Genomic DNA, 24,378 nt, shown 5'->3' with positions numbered 1-24,378 from the left:
TTATTATTATTATTATTATTATTATTACTACTACTACTAATAATAATAATATTGATAATAATAATAATAATAAGAAGAAGAAGAAGCCAGACAGAGCACAAATATTTCAGTATGAACATATTTCATGTGTTTCAGGGTGGAGTTTTCCTTTAATGGCTCCAGGACTAATAATAATAATAATAATAATAATAATAAGAAGAAGAAGAAGAAGAAGAAGAAGAAGAATTACTACTACTACTGCTACTACCTATTATTATTATTATTATTATTATTATTATTATCAGTAGTAGTAGTATTTATCAGCGAAAACCAGAATGTGTTACCCCGCTCTCCCCTACTGTATAGTTTATTCATGACATTATTCTGCATGATCGCAGAGGTGCCTGAGAGATTATTTCACACCGGAAGGGCTTTGTAGGAAAAAAAAAAACAAAAAAAAAAACTTTGTGAACCCCTGCATTAGAGGACCCCGTTGTGTTAATCTGAGTAAGAGCAAACTCACGTGAAGGGTAATGAATGGAAAACGCACAGGCAGGGACCTGTACGCGTAAAGTCGTGTGCCAGGCGTCATGTGTGCGCATTGTGCATGCTCACTGAGTGCTGCAGCTCACATGCAGCCTCCCGTCCTGCTCTCTGTCTGTGTCCCTTTAACGCAACATGAGCTGCCTGTCCTGTCAAAGCTACTTCTTGTGCAAGAGCAGCTCATGGAGTGGCAGGGTGTCCTCAGGGCAGGACTGACCTACACCAGGCGGAACATCTCGTTAATGTTTGGCGTAAAGTTCAACTTTCCACAGTGTCCACGCTGAGCACATAACGGGACGGAGCACTGCGGCTTTCTTTTCAGGTGCAGGTCTCTGTCTGTCATCATCCTTTCCTGGAGATCTGCTCCTTACCCTCGTGCTTCAGCTGCACCTGAATCAACCGGATCAGCTGTGCTGAATCAAGGCTGGACGGTAAAGCTCTGTGCAGGAGAAGGAGAAGTGATCACTGATCTCACCCGAGTGTAAGTGCACTGCGACAAGCTGTGTTATCATCACCATCATCATCATTATTATGATTCTGATTCTGATTCTGATTCTTATCATTAGCTCTGAGCATGAAGAGGAAAGGTGAAGCTCAGCTGAATGGAGCTGCAGCTTCTGGAGCCTGTGATGCTCCACCAGACTCCAGCTCTGTGTGTGGAGGATGTGCGAGGAAACTGAGGAGCTGCATCCCTGTCACTTACAAAGAGGAAATCAGAGAGTTGCTGAAATTAGCTGGACCTGTGGTAAGAGCTAGCAAAGACTACCATATGTCCTGTGAAATTAACTGCTGACCAGAAATACTGAAATTCTAACTGATTGCTGTACTGCATTTAGTAAGGCATGTAAGAGACAAGTGCATGCTTTATTACTAACCAGAAATGCATGAATGAATTTTAGGAATGAATGAATGAAAGAATGAATGATTTTCCTTTAACAGCAAAAAAACCCAGTTTTGAATTAACACCTACAGTGTTTATATATGTCCAACTGGACACAAATAAAAGGGTTAATTCAACACTCTAGGTGTTAATTCAGCATTGGAGAGTTTTGTGTTGTTAGAAAGACTAAAACTGGAAACCCTACATCACTGTATATGAATATTTAGACACCTTAAACAGTTTTTCTATATTTTTAGTTGATAATTTGTAAGTAGGCCTAATAATTATAGCTTAGTTTTTGACTCTTTTGACCTGTTCTCAGTGAGTAGCTAGTTTAAGTCAAAGCAATTATTATTATTATTATTATTATTATTATTATTATTATTATTATTACTACTACTACTACTACTAATAATAATAATAGTAATAATAGTACTAGTATTTTTTATGGTTATTATTATTATTATTTTTATTATTATTACTGATGTTGTTGTTTTACAATTCATTCACATTTATATTCATACATTAACTCCTGTTCCTATAGCAGTAATAGAGTCAGAGTTAATGAGTGTTCCTACATTACGTTACATTAATTCTGACCCTATTTCAAGCCATTGTATAAGCTTCGATTAAGTTATTTACTCGTGATAAAAAGTGGGAAGCTTGGCGTTTGATTGCGATGCCTGTGTTTCTCCCCATACGCAGTTTATTTCACAGTTGATGATCTTCATGATCAGCTTCATCAGCACTGTGTTTTGTGGACACTTGGGGAAAACGGAGTTAGCCGGTGTTGCTCTGGCTATAGCTGTGAGTGAATGCACATTAAATCTCCTTCTTCTTTTCTTCATACAGAATGTTAAGTACTTCATATTGAACTGTTCAGTTATTGGTGTTTTTCATTTGACAGGTTATTAATGTCACAGGTCTGTCTGTTGGTGTGGGTTTGGCAGCCGCATGTGACACACTGATCTCTCAGGTGATCCTTCTGACATTGTTTCTGTTTTTTCTTTCTGTCTGAATTCTATATTTGACACAGAACTTTACGTTCTTTTTATAGGATGCATTTGAATTATGAAAAAAAATGACTTTCTTTCAGTCTTTTATTAGTCTGGAGTCAACAAAGCCAAGAAAGCTTAATTGTCAAGATGCTCAGAGCCAGATGTACACACATCTGGTGGCGTCTGAAATGAATGTTCAGTTTTTCTAAAGCTGTAGTTCATCACACGAAGCTATCAGTGCTCTGCGTGAATTACAAACTGTGTAAAAGCTACTATAAAGTGCTGGAAATTGTCAGCTACACAGCTGGAAAAATGTTTGGGATTAAAAAAGAAAAAGAAATGTGTTAAAAAAAATGAAATAAACAAAATAAAGATTCACATTGTAATAAGTAAACATATGGAGGGAATTAATGTAGTATGATTAATTAATGCCTTTGATTACTCGTTTACTCAGTTTTTCCTGTTCAGGCACACAGTGAATCTGGAGCCTATCCCAGGAACACTGGGTGCAAGGCAGGAGTACACTCTGGATGGAACTCCTGTCCATCACAGGGCACAATACACACACATTCACCCCTAGGGCGAATTTCTCCAGTTCTCCTAGCCAATCCACCTACTGGCTTGTGTTTGGACAGTTTTGGGAGGAAACCAGAGAACAAAGGGGAATCTAACATGGACACGAGGAGAATATACTGTATGAAAGCTCAGGATCAAACCAAGGACCTTGGAGTTATAAAGCAGCAATACTATACTGTATGACACCCCTATGTGATTACTAATATGGTTTAATTTAAAAAAAAAAAAAAAAGACTGCAGCAGTCACTTGTTATTACATATAAATGCATTCAGTTAAACTGTAATCCATTTTCTTCTTGTCGGCTTTTATAACATTTGGACAACAAAAGTCCTGGTTAATATGTTGAATTTGTTGGTTAGATGTGAAGAAATTGACGTAGACTCAGTGTTCATGATGTATGTGCAATGAGAAGGGTTGCCAGGTCTGTGTATTTGATCCACTGACACAGTGAATTATACTAAGGCTAAAATAACAAAGTGTGGCATGCTGGTGCAGCAGGTAGCCCTGTTGCGTCCCTGGTTCGATCCTGAGCTCAGTTACTGTCCTCATGTTTGTGTGGGTTTCTTCTGGGTTCTCTGGTTTCTGCCCACCTCCAAAAACACATGCAGGTCATCAGATTAGCTACTCTAAATTGCCCTTAGGTGTGCATAAGACTGTGTATGGACATTGGTTGTCTTTAACATGTATAGCTGCAGAATGTCAAAGCGAGTGACTTAGCTAGTACTGATTATCTGAAAATCTTTATAGACATCAACCCAGTAGCCTTGTCGTTACATAACCCAGCTCTCATGTTGCTGATTATATTAACTTCTTTGTGGACTCTCTGTGATCCCTTGGGGAAGATAATATTCCACGAAGGTGGAAGTAACTTTGTCGTCTTTCTCTGCAGACGTTTGGCAGTAATAACCTGAAGCGTGTTGGGGTGATCCTGCAGAGGGGGATCCTCATCCTTCTGCTGGCCTGCTTCCCCTGCTGGGCCCTCCTGATCAACACTGAGCCCATTCTGCTGGCTGTTAGACAGAGCTCCAGGGTGGCCAGGTGTGTCCTGCGTTTCAATCCTAAACCAGTCGGGTTGACCTGAAGTTCATACTAATGACCTGGAAGACAAATTTATTTAAGAAGATAAACCATGCTAGTCCAAAACCCATGGACTCTGTATCTTAGCTTAAAAGACATTAAAGACATTTCGACATGGCAATGTTCAAATGCTGTGATACACCTTTCTCTTTTTCTCTGCAGTATCTCACAGCTGTATGTAAAGATATACATGCCTGCTCTGCCTGTGAGTTTTGCCATCTATGCACTTTCAGGTTTTATGTCTTGTGAGTCTTACGTTCCTGAATCTTATGTTCCTGATTTTGTCAATTTACTCTTTCAGGCTGCTTTTATGTACCAGTTGCAAGCAAGATATTTGCAGAATCAGGTAAAAAAAAAATGATTATGTTAAGATTTTGGTATACAGTGATACCACAATATAATAGACACTCACTGGCCACTTTATTAGGAACACTTGTACTCCTGCACATTCATGCAATTATCCAAGCAGCTAATCATGTGGCAGCAGTGTAATGCATAAAATCATGGTCAAGAGTTTAGTTAGTGTTTACATCACACATCATAATTGGGAAAAAATGTGATCTCATTGACTTTGACTGTGGCATGATTGCTGTGTCAGACAGACTGGTTTGAGTATTTCAGAAACTGCAGGCAGGTAACTTTTTTTTTTAATCTTCATCTGTCCAGTTTGGGTGATTTTGTGCCCACGGTAGCATCAGATTCCTGTTCTTGGCTGACAGGAGTGGAATGCGAAGTGGTCTTCTGCTCTTGTAGCTCATCCATCTCAAGGTTCGATCTGTTGTGCATTTGGAGATGCTTTTCTGCTCACCATGGTTGTAAAGAGTGGTTATTTGAGTTACCGTAGCCTTCCTGTCAGCTCAAATCATTCTCCTCTAACCTATCGCATGAAAAACACATTTCCCTTCGTGGTACTGCTGCTTACTGGATGATTTTTTTGTTTTTCACACCATTCTGCATAAACCCTAGAGACTGTTGTATGTGAAAATCCCAGGAGAACAGCGTTTTTAAAAATACTTTAAACAAGCCCGTTGGCACCGACAACCAATGGTTGAAGTCACAGAGATCAATTTTTTCCCCATTCTGATGTTTGATGTGAATATTGAAGCTCTTGACCTGTATCTGCAAGATTTTATGCATTCCACTGCTGCAAAATGACTGGCTGAATGGATAAATACATGAATTAGCAGGAGTGCAGGTGTTCCTATTAAAGTGGTCTGTGAGAGTACTTAATTTTTATATGAGATAAGATTCTTTTTTCTGGGGATAATAATAAGGACATTCTCCTTTAGGGCATAATATGGCCTCAGGTGATCACAGGGGCTGCTGGAAACATCCTGAACGCTTTGATAAACTATGTCTTTCTTCATTTGCTTAATCTGGGTGTAGCGTAAGTCATTTTCATGGTCTTATTTCCATGGTTATGTTCTTTAAAAAATATGCCATGATGCATCTTAACTATGGTATTCTACTGTACACATCTCATATTTGAAACAAATTATTTCATGGATATATGTGATGTTGTTATTATATTGTTTGTGGATATATGTGATATTTTATGTGATATTGTTATTACTTTTTACACAGTGGCTCTGCGATGGCAAATTCCATTTCTCAGTACTCCTTGGCAGTGTTTCTTTATATCTACATTCAATGGAAAGGTCTGCACAAGGCCACGTGGGACGGTGAGTCAGCAAAATCATATAGAACGTGAAACACCATGTGTTTGCAAATTATAATGCAACATGGTATGTTTAGAGGTGAGACCAGTTAAAAAACTTCAGCCCTTTAGACTGTTGTAAAAAAGTTTACTAGGTTTACATAGTAGTTCAATCAAGTTGAGACGCATGTGTCTTGCTTAAGATCTAACAGCATGCAATGCTTAAGATAAATATCTAACGGCATGTTCTTCTGGCAAATAGTTTGACGTAACCAGTTTTAAGATTTACCAGAGGTTGATCTATTCTGTAACTATTTAACACACTATGTGGAAGAGATCAGTTGGACAGTGCAAGACGTAATTTATGCCTCAACCAGTTTTCAGCAATTCAGTACTATTTCTATTACTTGCCTTTTACTTTAAAGTGACAAATGACAAAATTACAATGTCTGATAATAACCTAAAGCACATTTCCTACTCAATTACTGTCTCTCTTGTAAACTTTCAACCACACACTGTCATTCTATCAGGCTGGTCTCGTGACTGCCTGCAGGAGTGGGGTTCCTTCTTACACCTGGCCTTACCAAGCATGCTAATGCTGTGTGTGGAGTGGTGGACTTATGAGATTGGAGGATTCCTGGCAGGTCTAAAACCAGTGTCTCTCTTTTCACCTCTATGACTATATCAAATCAAATCTCTGTAATCTGCTTTTGAGTCATTTGATGCCTTCCATTACAGGTCTGATCAGCGAGGCTGAGTTAGGGGCCCAGTCTATTGTGTATGAGGTGGCCACTATTGCATACATGGTAAGAAACTGAAGGCTAAAGAGCAAGTGACTTTCAAAAGCTTTCATATAGGATATGATATCATTTAGGATATAATATCATTTAGCAACTTTATATAACTAATCTGAGTGTTATTTCTGTTAATTATGATATTGCACCGCTTTTTAGTGATCGTTGTACTTCCTGTACTAACTGTCTGCCAGTCAAAAGGTTACAGTGAGCATGTTTTCTAATAACACAAAAATAGAAATTCAATACTTTTCTTTGACATCAGGAGACGGAAAGGTGCAGCGTTTCTGTTTTTCCTACACCACCTATGAAATCATCTTTCTGTTTAGTTAAGCAATGTTATGACAAGTAGAACTATCCTGTTACTTAAAAAAACGAGGTTCTACATAGTGATGTGTGCAGCGTCCACCCTGTTTCTTGATTTAAGATTAGGAAAGATTTTCTAGTGGAGAAGAATTCGATAAATTAAAAAGAAAGGCTATTTAATTTACATCCAGTGTTGTATGAAAACATCCAGTGTTGTACGGAAATAACTATGTGTGTGTATATATATATATATATATATATATATATATATATATATATATATATATATATATATATATATGTCTTAATAGTTAATTTATATAATTCATAACTACCTCCCAAGTGGCGATAATTAGGGGTGTAACGATCAGATGATCTGGAATGATGCATCAATTTAAAAGGCAACGGCTGAAATGAATCATGGCAACAATCATAAATTGATTTCCCCATAACTTTGATACTTTAAATAAAAGTGTTTCGTAGCATACTGTATCGTACTGTATTGTATTGTATCATATCGTGTCGCATCGTATGGTATCATATTGCATCATATCGTATTGTACTATATTGTATCATATCATATTGTATTGTATTGTTTAGTATCGTTTTGTATCATGGCAGATTCAGTGGTATCAAGTTGAATCCTTGCTTAAAGAATCAGAATAGTACCAAATCATGGGGAAGCCTGAGGTTTTATACACCCCTAGGAATCATAGATTTATAGCCTAAAGCACAACCAGATTTATAGACTGAAGGTCCAAATTAAGATAATAGACTTATTTTTTACTCACATTACAATGTGCATCTCTGAGAAGGTATTAACACAGTGGCATGGGAAAGCGAAAGTAAAGATGATACTTTTGTATGCATGTCTCAGTTATTTTAACTCTTTCTCTTTCACTGAATTCCTTGTTAGTTTCCTCTTGGCTTTGGGGTGGCAGCCAACGTGAGAGTTGGACATGCTCTTGGAGCAGGAAACACACAACAGGCAAAACTCTCCAGCAAAGTCTCTCTGCTCTGTGGACGTAAGTAGACACAGCATGTACTCCATGAGTTAGCAGCTACAGAGTTCTCTAAAACAGGACATAGCCCTGCAATCTTAATCCCTGTTAATGTTGTACTTATTCTCAATAAATCTGATGGGCCTAGTGATTTTGTGCAATAAAACAAAGAAAAAAAACATTCAATGAGTAGCACTGCAACAGTGATGAGATAGATTAGAGGAGAATGGCTAGACAGGAAGGATATGGTAACTAACATAACCACTCTTTACATCCATGGTAAGCAGAAAAGCATCTCAGAGCACACAGCAAGTTGAATCTTGAGGTTCCAATTCTGCCAGACAGTGAGAACAGGTTCACAGGTACTGGGCAGTTGTTTAGAAGTTTAGAAAAACATCACCTGGTCTTTTTCCAATCTTCAGCTGCCAGGTTTTGGTTCCCATTGTCACCTCAAATTCCTCAGGTATACAAGTGTTCCCAATAAAATGGCCAGTTAATGTGATGTCACTGAGTTACAGTAGTTGTATAAGACATTCATGCATATACAACTACAATATGTCATTGAACCCACCTCTTTTTTCTTTCTAGTCATGGTCTCGTGTGTGGTTGGTGCTTCACTAACTGGATGCAAAGATGTTATTGCATACATCTTTACCACTGAAATGTAAGGAGACTAATGTATCTGGTGCTATGTATTTTGTTTTATTTTATGTATTGTAAAATAGAATATATCATTTAAAAAAGTATATATATATATAATAACATAACTGATAACCATATGAGCATGAGTACACATTTTACAGGCTTGCAGATGTTTATGCCTTGTTTTCGGTTTGTCTGTCTGTTGAAGGTTCTGTAGTGTGATATCTGAAGAACAAGTGGTTGAATGTTTGTAGGATTTATATGGAATTATCTTTGTAACCAGCAGATGAACTGATTAGATTTTGGAATTGATCCAAACAGGTTCAAGGTCACGACAAGGTCAAATGTCCGAAATAGCATCTCTCCTGTTTGAAGTATATTTTAGGGTATTTGAGGTATACAGATTGGTAACAAGAAGGACCAGACTAGTTGGTGGTGGTTTCTACTTGTTGCACTTACATCTGAGATCAAAAGTTAATTGGAATACCGTTTGGATATTAAAAAGAATAGCATTTATTTAAGAAAAAAAAAAGTTCTTTGAACTGAATCAGAACCTTATACCATGTTTGCGTTTACTCATCTACCTTCCTATTTTTTCCCTGCAGAGAAATTGTGCACAGAGTTTCAAAAATCATGGTTATGTATGGAATTTTCCATCTGTTCGATGCGGCTGCAGTAAGTTCCATTTGTATTCACCAGACTTTCTGTATTGAAATGATTAAAATTATTTAACTGTCAGTCCTTTCTCTAGCTCTTTTAGAAATTAGCTACAGCCAGTTATTCACTTTGTTGCTCTTGCTTGTAAAGCATTTTGAGCTTACATAATGGTTTATTTATTTATTAATAATTCTTAAATATCAGAATCAATTCCATATTACAGTATGTTCACATTCCATAGAGGAAGCCATTTTAAGACTGGGGAATGTTAGTTGTTTTAAGATGCAGCTTTAATTACTGTGTGCAAACATTTAATTTATTTCTAATGAATGCACATGCAGGCTTATGGTATCTTCGTGTTTCTCATTGCTAATAAAAAGGGAATTATTGGTGATGTTTCTTTTTCTGCCCATAGGGTATTACAGGCGGTATTGTCAGAGGTGCGGGAAAGCAACTGCTTGGTGCTGTGTGTATTATAGCGGGCTACTATTTTGTGGGTTTCCCGATCGGAGTGTCACTCATGTTTGCACTTAACATGGGAATAGTTGGTAAGCAGAAAGACTCATTAACCTTGACATAGTGTTCAAGACACTAATAATATTTGAAATGTAAATCATCAAACGTCTTATTAAGGTTCTTCATGATTAGCAAGTAATTACTGTATGTTGTAATTACTTCTGACTACTTCTTTCTCTTTGTCTGGTTGGCCAGGTCTGTGGAGTGGGTTCTTTGTATGTGTCTTCTTGCAGTCTCTTTTCTTCCTCATTCTAATCTACAAACTTGACTGGAAACGTGCAACTGAAGAGGTAAGCTATGATGCTGTGTGTGTGTGTGTGTTTTCTTTATTCTAAGTCAGTGCTATATCTTTGGATGGTCATTTTCAGGCCCTAATAAGAGCAGGCGTACAGACAGCTGAGGCCAAAGATGAATCCTACGCCCTAGAAAATAAGTGTGCCGCTGAAGGTAATGTACCTTTGCCTCAAATTTGCATTGATAAAATTCATTTCTCAGATGAAACTTCATAAAACATTTCATTACCCTTCACAGATGTACCAAAGGAAGCCCAACCCAGTGAAGCAGACCAGACTGATGTGGAGGCTAAGGGGGGAAATGATGAAGAGCGAGCTGCAGAGGATGGGGTAGCAGTCCCTGTGGCTGATGTTCTGACCACCAAGCAGCTGGTTGTTCGTCGAGGACTGACTGTTTTCCTGATGTTACTCATACTCGCCGGTGGGATCACACTGAACGAGTTTCTCACACGCCTCCTCAGATGAGCACTATGCGATAAATCCACTGCCAAAATGTTACCTTTCTCAGCAAATATTTTGAGATCCAGGGAGGGCAGAAATACTACCTGGTTTTATGGCCCAAGGGTCAGACTCTCTCTAGGAGAATGAAAATAAAGAGCAATACAATAAGCCAAACTAAAGGCTGATGGCAAGAGGTACCTTAGCCAGATCATATGATGTTAACTGTTTAAGTCCTTTTTTTTCTGCAACCAGTAAGTGTATGAATACCAAAGAATTACATAGCTGCGATGCTCCAAACTGTGGAAAAATAAGCCAAAGAAGCTGTTAAACTTGAATTGATTAATTGAGTAATTCATGCCCAACCATTCTCAACTGAGGCATGATGTGGTATAATCGTAGGTGTATAAATATTCCATACTAAATTTTTCTCCATCACATTTTAAATAACCATTTGTGTTGTTAAAATCGAAGTTTGACACTGATTTATATGATCTATCCAGAGTCAGGCTCAGGACCAGACACTCTGAGGGACCAGATCCTGCATTAAGCTGCATAATGGGTCTGATTATACTGTAAGTAGGGGTGGAAGGAGATACCATTTCCCTTGGATTAATGCCTTTATATCACTTACGATGTCCATTTTCAATATTTAAACTCGGTCACTGAGATAAGTCACATGGGATATATGTGTGTGTCAAACCCACAGGTTATGCACTAGGCCCCCATCTGAGATATCAAAATACATTCAAATGCACACACACACAGTTCTCAGTTATACCGAGACGTGTGTTCCAGCACTGTAGTTTCAACCTTTAGAAATGGCAACTACAGACAGAATGAATTAGGTGGCAAAAAAATGAGTCTATAACATTAGAGGACATTATATTAATAAATTACACTGTTGTATTAATTAGACTGTTACATTACACTGCATTTGACTTACCTCAGAAGTGGGAATAAATTGGAAATTAATCATTTTTGAGCTGCAAAGTAAGAAGAACATGGACGTCTCCATGAAAACGTGTTTATTCAAACCAAAGCCATGTTCATGTGTTCTCAAGATGATCACAAGATCAGAACTGATGAGTGTCAGTGCTGTTAATGTGATAGTTCAGTCAGCTTTATATTTAATATATCAGGATGTCTCATGATGACTAGAAATAATATAAAATAATACAAATAGGTTCTACTATCTTATTAAAATTGACAGTTTTTCATGAAAACTTGAAATGGGTACAGAGAATATATGCTGTCTAGGGTATCTTAAGCTTAAGCTACGTTTTGCCTTGATTTTGTTGGTAATGATATTTTTGATTAATCAATTCAATTTGTACAATCTGTTATCTCATTAGTAATATAACTTCTGATCTGTTTTCATAGATGGTCATTAGCATGCCAAGCAGAGCCTCTGTTTGAGCTGTTAAAAAGCAGTTCTAACGTTGTTACATAACTGTAATAAGTTTACTGCCATTTTTGGTGAGCTGGAAAAGGAAATAATAGCCAAAATGCTGAAAAACCACTGTAGATAGCAGGAATGATTTTCTTCATGTATGTAAAATGTATAGCCTCTCAAATGTGTTACTATTTTGATAAGAATGGTTCTACCAAATTGTGAGTAATTCCAAAAAAGGGTATTAACATGCTTATTAGATGTGAAATTATTAAATGGATAAATTTTGAAGTTCAGGAAACTGAATTATTCTCTTCCATTTTGCTAAAGCTGTCCTATGCACAAATGATCCCTTTTTTTAATGACATCTTTATTGAAGTCAGTATTAAACAAAATGAATATTATAACATGTATAGTGGTACAGTGTTGTCATTAAAAAAAAAAACCTCTGACTAAAAAACAAAAGTACAATAGATCCACATGCACTCTTGTTTTTTGAAAATATAATGTAAAAACTGGGTAAAGGAAACGGATTCAATGAATTTCATTGATAATTTGGTAATACTACACTTGAGACAGTCTGTCACATTGGAAACATTTACAAACACATAAAAAGATCTGCCACTTTATGAGCATGAAAAACACAAAATGACAGACTACCTCAAGCATAACCTCACTAGTAATTTACAACTGTTACATTAATACTGTAAATTAGATCAGCAATCATTTCATAGCACATGAGAACTGTTTTGGGGCAGAACACTGGTGCAGTGGGTAGCCGTTCTGCTTAATAACTCCAGGGTACTTGGTTCGATCTTGAGCTTGGGTTAGTCTGTGTGTGGAGTTTTACATGTTCTCCCCATGTCATGGGTTTCCACTGGGCTCTCTAGTTTCCTCCCACCTCCAAAAACCTGCCTGTAGGTGGACTAGCTATGCAAAATTGCCCCACAGTGTAAATGTGTGTATGCATAGGTCTCTGTGATGGACTAGCAACCTGTCTTGGATAGGATCCACCACGACCCTGACCAGGATAAAGCGTTTATTGCAGACGATTGAATGAAATCTGTTCTTAATCAAACCATGGGGAAAATATAATTGTTTCTTTTCCTCATTACAATGTTATTTGACTCGGAATGAGACTCCACTCAAGCACTGCCCCCATCCTGTGGACCTCTGCTCATAGAGAAATGGAGTGTGAAATGCTTTCATTCGATGTTTAAGGGTTAAGCAGTTTCACTGAACAGTTTCTCAACCTGCATTTGTACAGTAATGTCGAGGTTAGAAAGTGGTTCAGTACTGGTTTGGTGTTTGATAAACCTGCTAAGAGGTGGCTGGACTAACACCACAGCAATACCTCAGCACACTGCTTGCTTTGGTGGCTCATGTTTTTGAAGCATTGTAATTCAGATTGGTCTCACTGTTAGGTAGTTAGTAGTTGTAGAGTTGGGGAAGGCAGTAGGGCTGGTGTGGTTCCCCCAGTCCGTAGTGAGGTTGCTCTTAAATTGGACAAATGGCTGCGGTGGTGGGCATGTCAGGTGAACCGCAACGCTGACAGCCAACAGCAAAACTGCAGCCAGTACAGCCAGTCCTCTCCTCAGCACTAACTGCGGGACAGAGAGCAGGGCTTTGTGTCGGCCTTCCCCTGCCTCACCGTCTTCCACTTCATCCTGGGCACTCATGGGTTTCCCCTGTTCTTTGGTGCTCACTGGAGCGTAGGCACTTGTTTTAGAGCAATTGTTTACTGAATGTGCCTAAAATGGAATGAAGAAACCAGTTAATACATTCATAAAGTAAACAGATCAATTATAATGTTTCGGCTTTGACTGGATGCAAAATAATAGAGAAAGAGAGAGAAACTGCGGCAAATTTGGGAGCTTTCAGTGATTGATTTTTGTCTGTCAAACCATTAAACCTCATAGAGTAGTCATTAATGTCGTAATGAGGCTGTCTATCCTTCTCCGCGCTAGGGCCGTAGGATTCGAGTCTGCTCTCGAGATGTTTTCTGTATTGAATTGAACTTGTCTTAGTCTCGACCAAGAGTTGTGAAAATAATGTTCATGCTGTCTTCTAAGATTCTAGATATTTCTTGAGGAAATTTTGGTCTGGTGTATATGAAACAGAAGACTGAGTAAGTCTCAGTCTTAGCTCTGCCTCGCTTTCATTTGGACTCAATCTCAACTTGGCCTTGACTCCCTTAAAACTCTTGAGTCGATCTCGGCTAGTCCTGGTCTTGGACTTGTCTGGTGACTTGTCTTCTTCTTCTTCTTCTTCTTCTTCTTCTTATTATTATTTGAAATGATCAGGAATGACTCACCACAGTTCCTCCAGCAGGTATTTGCTCAGGGTTGTCTGGTCCTTCAGGAATCATGTTGTCCATGACTGACACACTAAGAGGTGCCTTCTGTCCTAAACAGTTCACTTTCCCATTCTTTCCAGCACGTTTCTGTGCCTGAAGGTAAAGCATAGAAAGCAGCTAATGGCAGGCTTGAGCTCTATATTACGATAAAGCTGCTGGGCATTAAGGATAACACAATGATAAATGGAGTTCTCATAGCATTACAATCGACAGTCTATACAGCTTTATCTCTTTAGCTCTGTGCTTTAGGGCCTTACCTTCTCTGTCAGTTTTTGCCAATTAAGTTTAAAGATGAGTGTGATGAAAAAGCAAGCTTGGATGAGGACGCAGACCAAGAGGCCAAGTGTCAGACCTGAGAAGTTGAGGAAGACAAAAACAAAAAAGTTCAAACACGGTATTTCAGCAAGTATGACTTTGATGAACGTATGAATCATTTGTTTAAGATTCTTTTTAATATCTGTTCCGACCTCAGTTGGTCAATTTGATTAACACAATGCCTCTGTTAGGATTGGAAAGAGATACTGGGAGCACATGGTAGCGTAGGGTGGAAATACGATTACCGAGAATCCTCAGCTCGGCAGCAAACATCAGCGATATTCCCAAAGGAAGTCCGATACAGTAGTAAGAGATCAGGTTGGATATGGCTGCTATCTTCTGATTCCCCGAGCCCAGAAGGATCCCAGAGCTTACACACTAGATGGAATAAAACACCAGATAATGCTCGTGATAAATATATTAAGACAAAGCTCATACATTTTGTAAAGATCATACATTTTAAAAGATCATCAATACTGATTTAAAGAAAGAATTCAGGCATATAATAAAGGGATAATAAATTCAAGTGACAAAAATCTTAATCACTGTTACAGGAATGAAATACTGTGAAAGCATTATGCATTATTATTGGTTAAAAGTGTATAAATTACCATAAAATCAGGATGTTCAAACTACAGACTGCAGAAAGTTTATATCCTGCTGCTATTTTTTTAAAAGGCCTGTGAGCTATTTACTACTGCTACTACTACTACTACTACTACTAGTAGTACTACTATTACTACTATTGCTACTAGTACTACTACTACTACTGCTACTACTACTCCTATTATTATTATTACTACTGCTACTACTACTGCTACTAATACTATTACTACTACTACTACTCCTATTATTATTATTACTACTGCTACTACTACTGCTACTACTACTAGTACTACTATTTCTACAGCTACTACTGCTACTACTACTACTACTACTACTAGTACTACTATTGCTACAGCTACTACTGCTACTACTACTAGTACTACTATTTCTACAGCTACTACTGCTACTACTACTACTGCTACTATTACTATTATTACTACTACTACTACTACTATTGCTACAGCTACTACTACTACTGCTACTACTGTTACTACTGCTAATATTATTATTATTACTACTACTACTACTGCTACTACTACTACTACTGCTAATATTATTATTTCTACTACTACTACTACTACTGCTGCTGCTGTTACTGCTACTACTATTACTCTTGCTGAATTCAGAGTGAAGCGTGTCTGTTTAATTTACTAGGGATCAGTTGCTATAAAGAGATGTAAATCTGAAAAATATAAATTTCGTTACAGTATTTGAGTACATGATTCACTGCAATGGTACTTTTTAGTTTACGCAAGTTTTGTAAAATAAAATATTAACCTTCTCTACATTTATTTTTGATCATTGTTACAGAGTACAAAATAATAATAATAATGATGCATTTAATCCCCAGAAGACTATAAGCCAATTAAAAAAAGACAGTACGTGCATCTTTTGATTAATTCAAGACCCAATCAAATTAAAGCAGTTTGCTGTCAAAAATCTACACCAAATGCTTAGCAGCAATGTCTGAGAAAGTGGAAAGGAAGCAGCGTGGTAACAGTCTGCACATTATGTGAGCCAAAAACCCATGAAGAGAATTGCTGAGCCAAATACTCAAGTGAATGATTACTAGAGTAGCAGTACTTTTACTCAAGTCAGTGTTTTTGTACTCTTCATACATCAGGAACTTCTTAAAACTATTTAAAACCTATTCAACTATTAGCCCAAAGTAAAATGTAGTACAAATCAAGCAAGCCTACTATTCTTTATAGTTATTACAGCATCTTTAGAGTTATTACTGCAAATCACATATGTCTTGTGACTCTGTACCTTTTCAATGTTCTTAACTAGATTTAATTTTGAAGTGAAACAACTGACAACTCACCACAAGGGCATCAAAAAACTGTAAGAAAACATAGAAGGTCATATTTTCGGACACAATCTTAACAATGGCCCTGGGGGAAAAAAAGAGAGAATTTTTCCTGAAATGCTGCATCTTTTAAATTTCATGTTATAGGTTCTGTATATTTTTAAAAAGCATTTAGAATTTTATAATATTATCAACAGTGTGAAAATGAGTATGTATGTCATCCCATACCATTGTGTTTCTTAATGACAAATCTCACTTACTCATCGCTGGTGAAGATGCGGCCTAACACTGATTTCGTAGACCCGAGCACAATCCCCTGGAATACTGCTAATACTCCTGCAGTAGAGAGCACGAGATGTAGCGTGTATTAAGTACAAAGAAACAAGCTATCACATAAATTAGTACCAGGCAGAGTTATACTGGAATATATATCAATTCATCAAGCAACTCTTATATACCACATATATATCACAATACAAAGGGGCGACAAATTAAAGGAAAAAGGTGTCTGTGATACTGTGGGATTCGTCGTAGCATGGTTTGTGTCCACTTAGAGCAAAGAGTCACCGCAAATCAATATAAAGTTCTTCTGACTGATCACTTTTATCCTATAATGAAACATTTCTTTCCTGATGGGAGTGGTCTCTTCCAGAATGACTCCGCCCCATTCACGCCCCCATTACTAAATGGTTTGAAGAGTATCAAAATGGTGTAAATCATATGCTATGACCTTCACAGTCACAACCCAGATGAACACCTATGGGAGATTATGGAGTGACGTGTTACACAGTGCTCTTCTCCACCACCCTCATCAATACATATACTGAAGGAATTTCTCTTGGAAGAATGTTGTTTGTCTGTCCAGTACAGTTCCACAGACTTGTAGAATCTATGCCAAGGCACACTGAAGCTGTTATGGTGGTTCCTTTTGGACGAACACCTTCCTATCACACTTTATGGTGTGTTTTTCCTTTAATTTGTCACCTGTCTGTGTTTGTACAGTAGCCTTGTGGTAAGACGTGTATCTGTTTCTCTAACCTGAGATGAATAGGGCCACTTTGCTGGTGATCAGAGCTCTACGTGTGTCTCCTGCCCCTAAAGCATTGCCCACGCGTACACACGCTGCTGCATGTACACCTAGAGGAAACTAGAAAATGTGTCCATTAAAAACACACGGTCACAAATTATTTTTGCTGGTTCTTGGAATCTTTGATGAGATGCTAATATCGATTCTTTATTTACAGTATATACCAGTGTTTTATTTCTAATCTTTGCATTACCAGCAGACACAGATGAATGTCTGTTGGTCACCCAAGTTAACCAAGCAGCATAAATAAACATGAAATTTGACCGACTGGCTGTATAAATGATGTTGTTGTTACAGTAGAGATCGGTCAAGCTAATAGCTAACAGGTTTACACACCACTGCTGTCAGCACATCTCTGTCAATGAGTACTAAAGCAACAGCAGGCAGAACATCCTCACCATGTACGTGATAGTTCCAAGCTCCAGCAGCACATGTTGGGCCGCAAGGTCCACCTCTCCCAGCATACCTAGTAATGAGACGTTTTATTAAAACATTTTACTAAAAGTGTAAAATTATGTCAGATATTTCATTTGGAGAGAAGAGCTGAAATGGCAATTCAGTTGTAAATATATTAACGCTTAACATGTGTCAACTGTTGCTTAAAGCATAATAGTGATTAATGTGAAAAGATGCCGTAAGACAGGCACAATACCAAAAATAAATCTGTACTAGGTATGAAAAAGGTTAAGACCTTGGACCGTATTCAGAGTTGGAAATTTAAGTTTAAATGTTACGTCAGAACTGGCATAAGCAAGTGCCTCAACAGATTTTCTGGGTGGTCCATTCAGTTTGTAAAATAACAAGTATCGTAAGTAGTTCAGACCCCGGAGGTTGCCAGATTTTTGTTGAGTAGATGTGTCCAAGATGGTTTTAATAGCATCTAAATGACCAACTTTAAAGCTCAGGGGGAAAAAAGAAAAAATTAGAGGATAGAAATGTAATAGGATGTAATATAAAACAAGAGAATTAAAGAATAAACAAATAAAAAGAAAGACTAATATAATTATATCCAAATGAGAGGATGGCAAACATTCAAACATCTAACAGGAATCTAGTACTGTAGATTGCCAAATAAAAGGTCCTAATCTGTAAATACTCACATTTATCACTGCAATTTTTTTTCTTACTTTAACAATATGGCTTCCACACTCATTATTCGCCATAATAAAATAGCACTTGATCCAGCACATTCTATTTTTTTGTTTGTTCTATTCTTTTTTTTTTTTGCATGAAAAATGAAATGTACAATGGCAGAAAGTGTGAATGTTGAAAGTTGTAGCCAGTGATCGGATAGGACGGGGAAAAGATTTCAGCTATTTTTTTATATCGTGTGCTGACAGCTATTTTTGCTCACAGTTAATGTGGCTATGAGTTACTAAAGTGAGGTCGTGAAATTGTAACTTGGGATATAAGCTATTTTATCATGCTTTTAATTCACTATTTTATTTGTTGAATTAAAATATAATGCCAGTGTTTTTCTTTCATTCTGAAAAATAAAATGGTTGACCAGGCACTTGCAGGCAATGTGTGTCAGTAAAATCAATTCCGCATGCCAGTATGAATTTTGCTGATATTCACCCAATGAATTTCACTGGCGTACCTTTCAATAAGACAACTAAAACTCTGAACTGCCATGATTCGAATCAGATATGAGATCTGCCTTTTGTATGATTGCATATTTTTCTCTGGTGGAAGTAATGATAAAGATGAAGAATGTTTCATTTTACAGCCCTCTGCTGCCTGCAAGGCAAAACAGCACTGAAAAGACAAACCTTCACCTTCCTCCAGTCAGACAACGTCCTCTGGTGAAACTGTACGCCTTGTGAGCTGCATTCTAAATGAAGTGTCAGTCTGGTGCATGGTAACATTATGAATCACAGCTATTTTTAGCTCTTGCTGAAATGACACGATAAGTGAAGGTCTAGGAACACTTTTAAAGAGTACAACCTCCTCCTTTATCCTTCCACCAAAACTAATGAAGCACTAGGAGACCTTAAGGGTCCTGATTTAAGGCCAGTCTTCACTAACTGTTTCCAAATATTAGAAGCAATTAAATTAATATCCTCTCAGCTATGCAAGCTGACCAGATGGATTATTTTCCCCCATTTGTCCCAGATTTGGGGGTTTTGCTGCCTGCAGGCACAACTGCCATTCCACAATAATTTATTTTTTTTTCACACTTGTCTGATTAGTAATTTTAAAATTTCCATATACATCCATGACCCAAATGTACCACAGTCTGCTATAATTGTGTGTGTTGAGACTATTTGCTGCTTCCCCCGGTGCTCTCGTACCAAAAAAATGTACATATGCTGATTTTACAATCATAGTACACTGATAAAAACTAAGGATCAATTAATAAACATCATATTAAACAGCATTAAGCATTACTAAACAGTTAGTTACTGAGTCTATTATTCATTAAGTAGTGAGCAATAACAAACCTATTATTTCCCATATTATTAAGCAACTTTTATACATGCATAGTCAGTGTTATTGTTAAAGGTTGTATCATTTAAGGTCTGTATCACCTTTAAAAAAAGTATCTTTATTTTCAAAATGTATCGTGAACTTCAGTTTTGTATCCTGAATAGTCTACATACCGCTGTTATTCCACTACGACACAACCGTGGTCACTGTAGTGGTACACATAAACCCACCAACCTGCGAGGAAACCTCCGATTTCATAGATCCACCACTCAAAGCAGAGCATTAATGTGCTGGGTATGGCAAGCTTCATGAAGGAGTCCCATTCCTGCAGAGAGGCCATGGACCAGCCTGCAGAGGGAGACACAGACAGGCATTCACTCACTCATTCAGAAAACCTGTGCAGATCAATCACTCAGCACCACTGCTAGGTTGATCATCCTGTATTTCCAAGTACAGCTTTAATTTAGCTCCGGGGTTTGCTTGTTTGTTTGGTTGCTTGTTTTTCAGATTTTTTGTATTGCTGGATCATTGCGCAAAAGATACATTATATGGAACAAACATTGTCTTGCAAATCTCTAACAATTTGCATGAAAATTTACAAAGGTTAATGTAAGAGTTAGGGTCAGGGTTAGGGTTCAAAACTAATCACAACAACCTCGTTTATTCAAATTAGAAAGAATTTCTCATAAGATCAGGTTAAATGCACCAGATACATGTTCACGGCATAGTAACTGTGTAATCACCAATCAGATCAGTTGTTTGTAAAAGTTAGCTAAGAACATTACTGGTCTGTTAGTGGGTAGGAAGCTACATGCAGCTACGCATGCTAAGTTATTTATGGAAAAGCACACTGAAGGCCGTGAAAATAATCCACGAAAGGGTGGTGTGATCCGAAGTGGATTATTTCCGTATAACAGCACAGTCTGGAGTGTGTTATTGTGCTTATACTGCGGCAATTTCCAATCATTACAATGTCTAATTTATTAATGAATGACATGTTGCACATTTTAACAGTTTCTAGTTAAGATTGAATGTTGTGGAGCATTCACGAGACAAGTGAGTTCCTGTTCTCATTTACGTTATATCAATGATACGTTATAGCTCTCTCTCTCTCTCTCTCTCTCTCTCTCTCTCTCTCGCTGTGTGTGTCAAAAAACACAGCTTGTCCTTTTACTGAGAAGACAGAATGCATAAACTCCTCTGTCCTGAAGACTTGCCCGTACTGGGAAACTTTGCAAAGCACCATGACTGTTACAAAGCGCTGACACTCGAGGCTCCATACCCAATATAAAACTGAATATACATTTTTTTTCTTTTTTAAAAATTATTTTTTTATTATTATATAGAGTATCTGCTGTACACGTCGCTGTGTATGTGCTGTTACTATAGAAACAGAAACATATTATGTTTCATATGAGCGCATTAATAAACCTAATGATAATGTTACAGCTGAAACTAGCCAGAGCTTTGGAAAGACTTTCTATCTTTAAGATCTTTCTGATCCTGACAGCATTAACGGCAAACATGTGGAGCTCAATTTTCCACGGGTTAAAGAGAATGCAACACTTAACATATGAACACACAAAACATATGGAACCTGAGAAGATTTTTTTGTTCGGAGATCTGACGAAATATCTTATATATAAGTCAAACTAGTGCGGGAATGTTTATGTTATCTTAATGAATTGTCTAAATGTAATATTTTTTTGCTCTGTGTGTGTTTTATGTTGATGTGAGATGACATTAGATGTGCCACTAGTGGCACATTTTGGTTTTTCAATCTATATATCCAAGTTATTATTAAATTCTTTCTATTTTTATTGATATGAGCAGTAGAATGGGTTATGAGTGTCACTAATCTAGCGTTTGCACACCCATGAGCCACTGCAGCTTCATGTTAATCTGGTGTTTAATGTCTTTTGTTTTATTAGAATAAGTCTTTGTAAGTTGTTAGTGGGGAAATGTGTTGTCTGATGGTCTGTACCAGTGTGTTATTGTGTTATTGTTATTGTGACACAGTGTTTTATATTGTTTGCGTTTACCGTTTAATGGCGGTCCGGAGGGTTTTGTACGCACTCACCCCCCAAGCTTGTGTTTGTTCTGTAAGTGTGCATTTGCCAGTAAAAGAACAAGTGTATTGTTTTTGTGATGCTTTCTGGTCAAGCGTCTTCCTCATCGATTACTGTCTAGTGTTAGCTGAAAAATATTTGGAGTTAATAAATGTATTTTTAAGTGTACGACCCAAAACATCTTCCTGATCCCTGTGCCAGGTATTAAACCATAAAATGCTGGTCACCATAATCATTGCAGATTCATCAGTAGTTTGTAATTTTAAAAAAAATGTAGCAGAATTTTTTCACTCTTGGAGTCTTCTAGCACTCTTTCTTTTTCTCTAAATCCAAAGCACTGCAGCAAGTGATGGAGTAATAGTGCTCGGAAGAGTCTTCTAAAGAGTGTCTCTTCAACATTCACTTCTTTAAAGTATGATTTTAAATGTTAATAACATTTAAAAGTGCACCCAAAGTTTCAGAAATTCTTTTCACAAGTCCATCTAAATCAGAATGTTCTCACAGTCCTGGCTCCAGATGCAGCCGTGCGAGGTTACAACCTCTGTGTGATGTGCGCAGTGGCTCTCTCTGTGTGTATCAGGGCAGGTTTTTATATCTTGGTGGGGATCAAATGTCCCCACAAGGATAGGAATATCTCACAGTAACATCTGTTTACTGATGTTAATGTTAGTGTTAGTTTTAGGCGTAGCATAGCATTAATTAGCTGCATCAATAATTATGTCAATGGAAGGTCCTCTCAAGGATAGTAAGACAAGACATGTGTATGAGTGTGTTTATGCAGTGTTTTGTGTGTGTTTGTGTACTTGTGAAGTGTTTTTTCCTTCTCTCACTCTCTCTTTGTGTGTGTGTGTGTGTGTGTGTGTGTCACTCACCCCCCCAAGTTCTGATATGCAGTTTTTTCCAGTGTATGTAGCCGAACAGCAGGAGACCGATGGAGAACTGTGAGATACAATTGGCTGCAGCAGAGCCCCTGCGGAAAAACACATACACACACACACACACACACACACACACACACACACACACACAATCACAGAAACTGCACTCTGCAGAAACAAACACTTCTTGTGAACAGCAAATTAACCACAACACAAATAAATGCGTCTATGAAGAACTACATTTTCATGACACACATCAACACTTCATGCCGAGACTATAACAAAATAACTTCTAATTAATTTAAAAATACATGTCACAGAGGCAGAGAAAGAGCAGTTTAGTCCAGGATACTTACTTTACTCCCAAACCCATCCAGAAAATGAGTATGTAATTGATTGCTACGTTTAATACATTGGCCACAGCTGCTGTGTACATCTGGGGCAGAATGATCCCCTGAAATACAACAACATGACTGACTTATTATCACTCATTCATAAAAACACACACACACGAAGCTAAAGTAAGCTCTGTACCTGGTTCTGAAGGTAAGCCACCTGCAGTTGGTGCAAGAAAAAGGCCTGAGGAAATGAAAATGAGAGAGGGATAAAAATTATTTCCCAAGCAATAGTGAAATCCTAACAATCTGCTTAACAAACGTAATCATCAATAGCCCTTGCACTGCTGTTATTTAGGAAAGAAAATCAGTTTAACACTTGTTTAATACATGTTTAACACATGTTTCAGTTTGCTGTAATTGGGAGCAGCTGCTATAAAGCTGAATTCGGTTTAACTTGGATGTAGGAAGTCTGAACTTGAAATTATATCATTTTCGAATGACAAAGTGGGAAAAAAAACATGGACGCCTCCATGAAAGCATGTGTTTTGTTAGCAACAAGCTAGCCACCAACATTAGTGATCATCATTTTATGATGTTTTTACTTTCTCAAATCTATGAACTGTATCATCAGTGTTATAGATTTATTACTAATGTGTCTGTGCTGATTGATAAAGTAAATACTACTATAAACTCTTTTAAAGTAGTGAAGTGATATTTTATTTACTGTTGACGGAGTGAGCGGCCATGTTCTCACGACATCATATACTGGGGTTGAGACATCATATAACTCATCGTGGACACTTTCCTGACTTTATGAATAGGAATTCTGAGTATTTACTTCATTTTTTCCTAATTGGAAGTCAGAAATTCCAAGTTTTACTCAAATGCAGCATAATTGTGCTAGCAGAGCTCAGACCGTTGGTCTTTCAAACATAAAATATCTCAGTTAACTGTTTTATGTTTTGCATCTAAACGCAATAACACTATGAACAATCATAAGAAAAATATACAAAATGATATGAAGAAGCGAGAAGTGAAGTGACAGTTGTGTCAGATGATTACACACAATGAACTGCCCCACAGACTTCGGTTTGTGGACACCTGACCATCACACACACATGTGGTTCCTCTCCAAATTTTGCCACAAAGTTGGACACACACAATTGTATAGGATACCTTAGTATGCTGTAGCATTACAGTTTCCCTTCACTGGAACTAAGAGGCCCAAACCTGTTCCAG

General features: G+C 37.5%; 2 protein-coding genes across 4 annotated transcripts in view; one reads left to right on the top strand and one right to left on the bottom strand.

Moving 5' to 3' along the window:
- The first annotated feature begins 623 nt into the window (after nucleotides 1–623).
- Nucleotides 624–12,162, top strand: LOC113541526 (multidrug and toxin extrusion protein 1). The gene is made up of 18 exons (XM_026938543.3): nucleotides 624–1,003; nucleotides 1,089–1,267; nucleotides 2,108–2,209; nucleotides 2,310–2,378; nucleotides 3,867–4,015; nucleotides 4,217–4,259; nucleotides 4,356–4,400; nucleotides 5,344–5,441; nucleotides 5,639–5,736; nucleotides 6,242–6,355; nucleotides 6,450–6,517; nucleotides 7,728–7,836; nucleotides 8,401–8,476; nucleotides 9,060–9,129; nucleotides 9,527–9,659; nucleotides 9,823–9,917; nucleotides 9,996–10,074; nucleotides 10,159–12,162. The coding sequence occupies exons 2-18, from the start codon at nucleotides 1,097–1,099 to the stop codon at nucleotides 10,383–10,385; spliced, it is 1,746 nt and encodes a 581-aa protein (XP_026794344.1). The 5' UTR covers nucleotides 624–1,003; nucleotides 1,089–1,096; the 3' UTR covers nucleotides 10,386–12,162.
- The window catches only part of slc47a1 (solute carrier family 47 member 1), a 26,256-nt gene continuing 13,251 nt past the window's right edge, over nucleotides 11,374–24,378 (bottom strand). For all 3 annotated transcript variants that reach the window (XM_026938540.3, XM_053240178.1, XM_026938541.3), the window contains 12 exons: nucleotides 23,336–23,380; nucleotides 23,158–23,255; nucleotides 22,796–22,893; nucleotides 20,089–20,202; nucleotides 17,823–17,890; nucleotides 17,376–17,484; nucleotides 16,598–16,673; nucleotides 16,353–16,422; nucleotides 14,668–14,800; nucleotides 14,365–14,459; nucleotides 14,066–14,200; nucleotides 11,374–13,502 (listed from right to left, as the gene is read on the bottom strand). In XM_026938540.3, coding sequence (XP_026794341.3) covers nucleotides 13,155–13,502; nucleotides 14,066–14,200; nucleotides 14,365–14,459; nucleotides 14,668–14,800; nucleotides 16,353–16,422; nucleotides 16,598–16,673; nucleotides 17,376–17,484; nucleotides 17,823–17,890; nucleotides 20,089–20,202; nucleotides 22,796–22,893; nucleotides 23,158–23,255; nucleotides 23,336–23,380 — 1,389 coding nt within the window. In that variant the 3' untranslated portion in view covers nucleotides 11,374–13,154. The remainder of the gene's footprint in view (nucleotides 13,503–14,065; nucleotides 14,201–14,364; nucleotides 14,460–14,667; nucleotides 14,801–16,352; nucleotides 16,423–16,597; nucleotides 16,674–17,375; nucleotides 17,485–17,822; nucleotides 17,891–20,088; nucleotides 20,203–22,795; nucleotides 22,894–23,157; nucleotides 23,256–23,335; nucleotides 23,381–24,378) is intronic.

Source organism: Pangasianodon hypophthalmus, chromosome 15 (genome assembly GCF_027358585.1).
Source record: "Pangasianodon hypophthalmus isolate fPanHyp1 chromosome 15, fPanHyp1.pri, whole genome shotgun sequence".
NCBI classification, from domain to species: Eukaryota; Metazoa; Chordata; class Actinopteri; order Siluriformes; family Pangasiidae; genus Pangasianodon; species Pangasianodon hypophthalmus.
This window is presented reverse-complemented; position numbering and strand designations above follow the sequence as displayed.

What these genes read in the sequence shown, in the direction of transcription:
- LOC113541526 (XM_026938543.3), top strand. Translation starts at nt 1,097, where the DNA reads ATGAAGAGGAAAGGTGAAGCTCAGCTGAATGGAGCTGCAGCTTCTGGA. An exon ending in GCACAAGGCCACGTGGGACG is followed by an intron (nt 5,737 to 6,241) that starts GTGAGTCAGCAA and finishes TCATTCTATCAG; the next exon opens with GCTGGTCTCGTGACTGCCTG. An exon ending in GGAAACGTGCAACTGAAGAG is followed by an intron (nt 9,918 to 9,995) that starts GTAAGCTATGAT and finishes GGTCATTTTCAG; the next exon opens with GCCCTAATAAGAGCAGGCGT.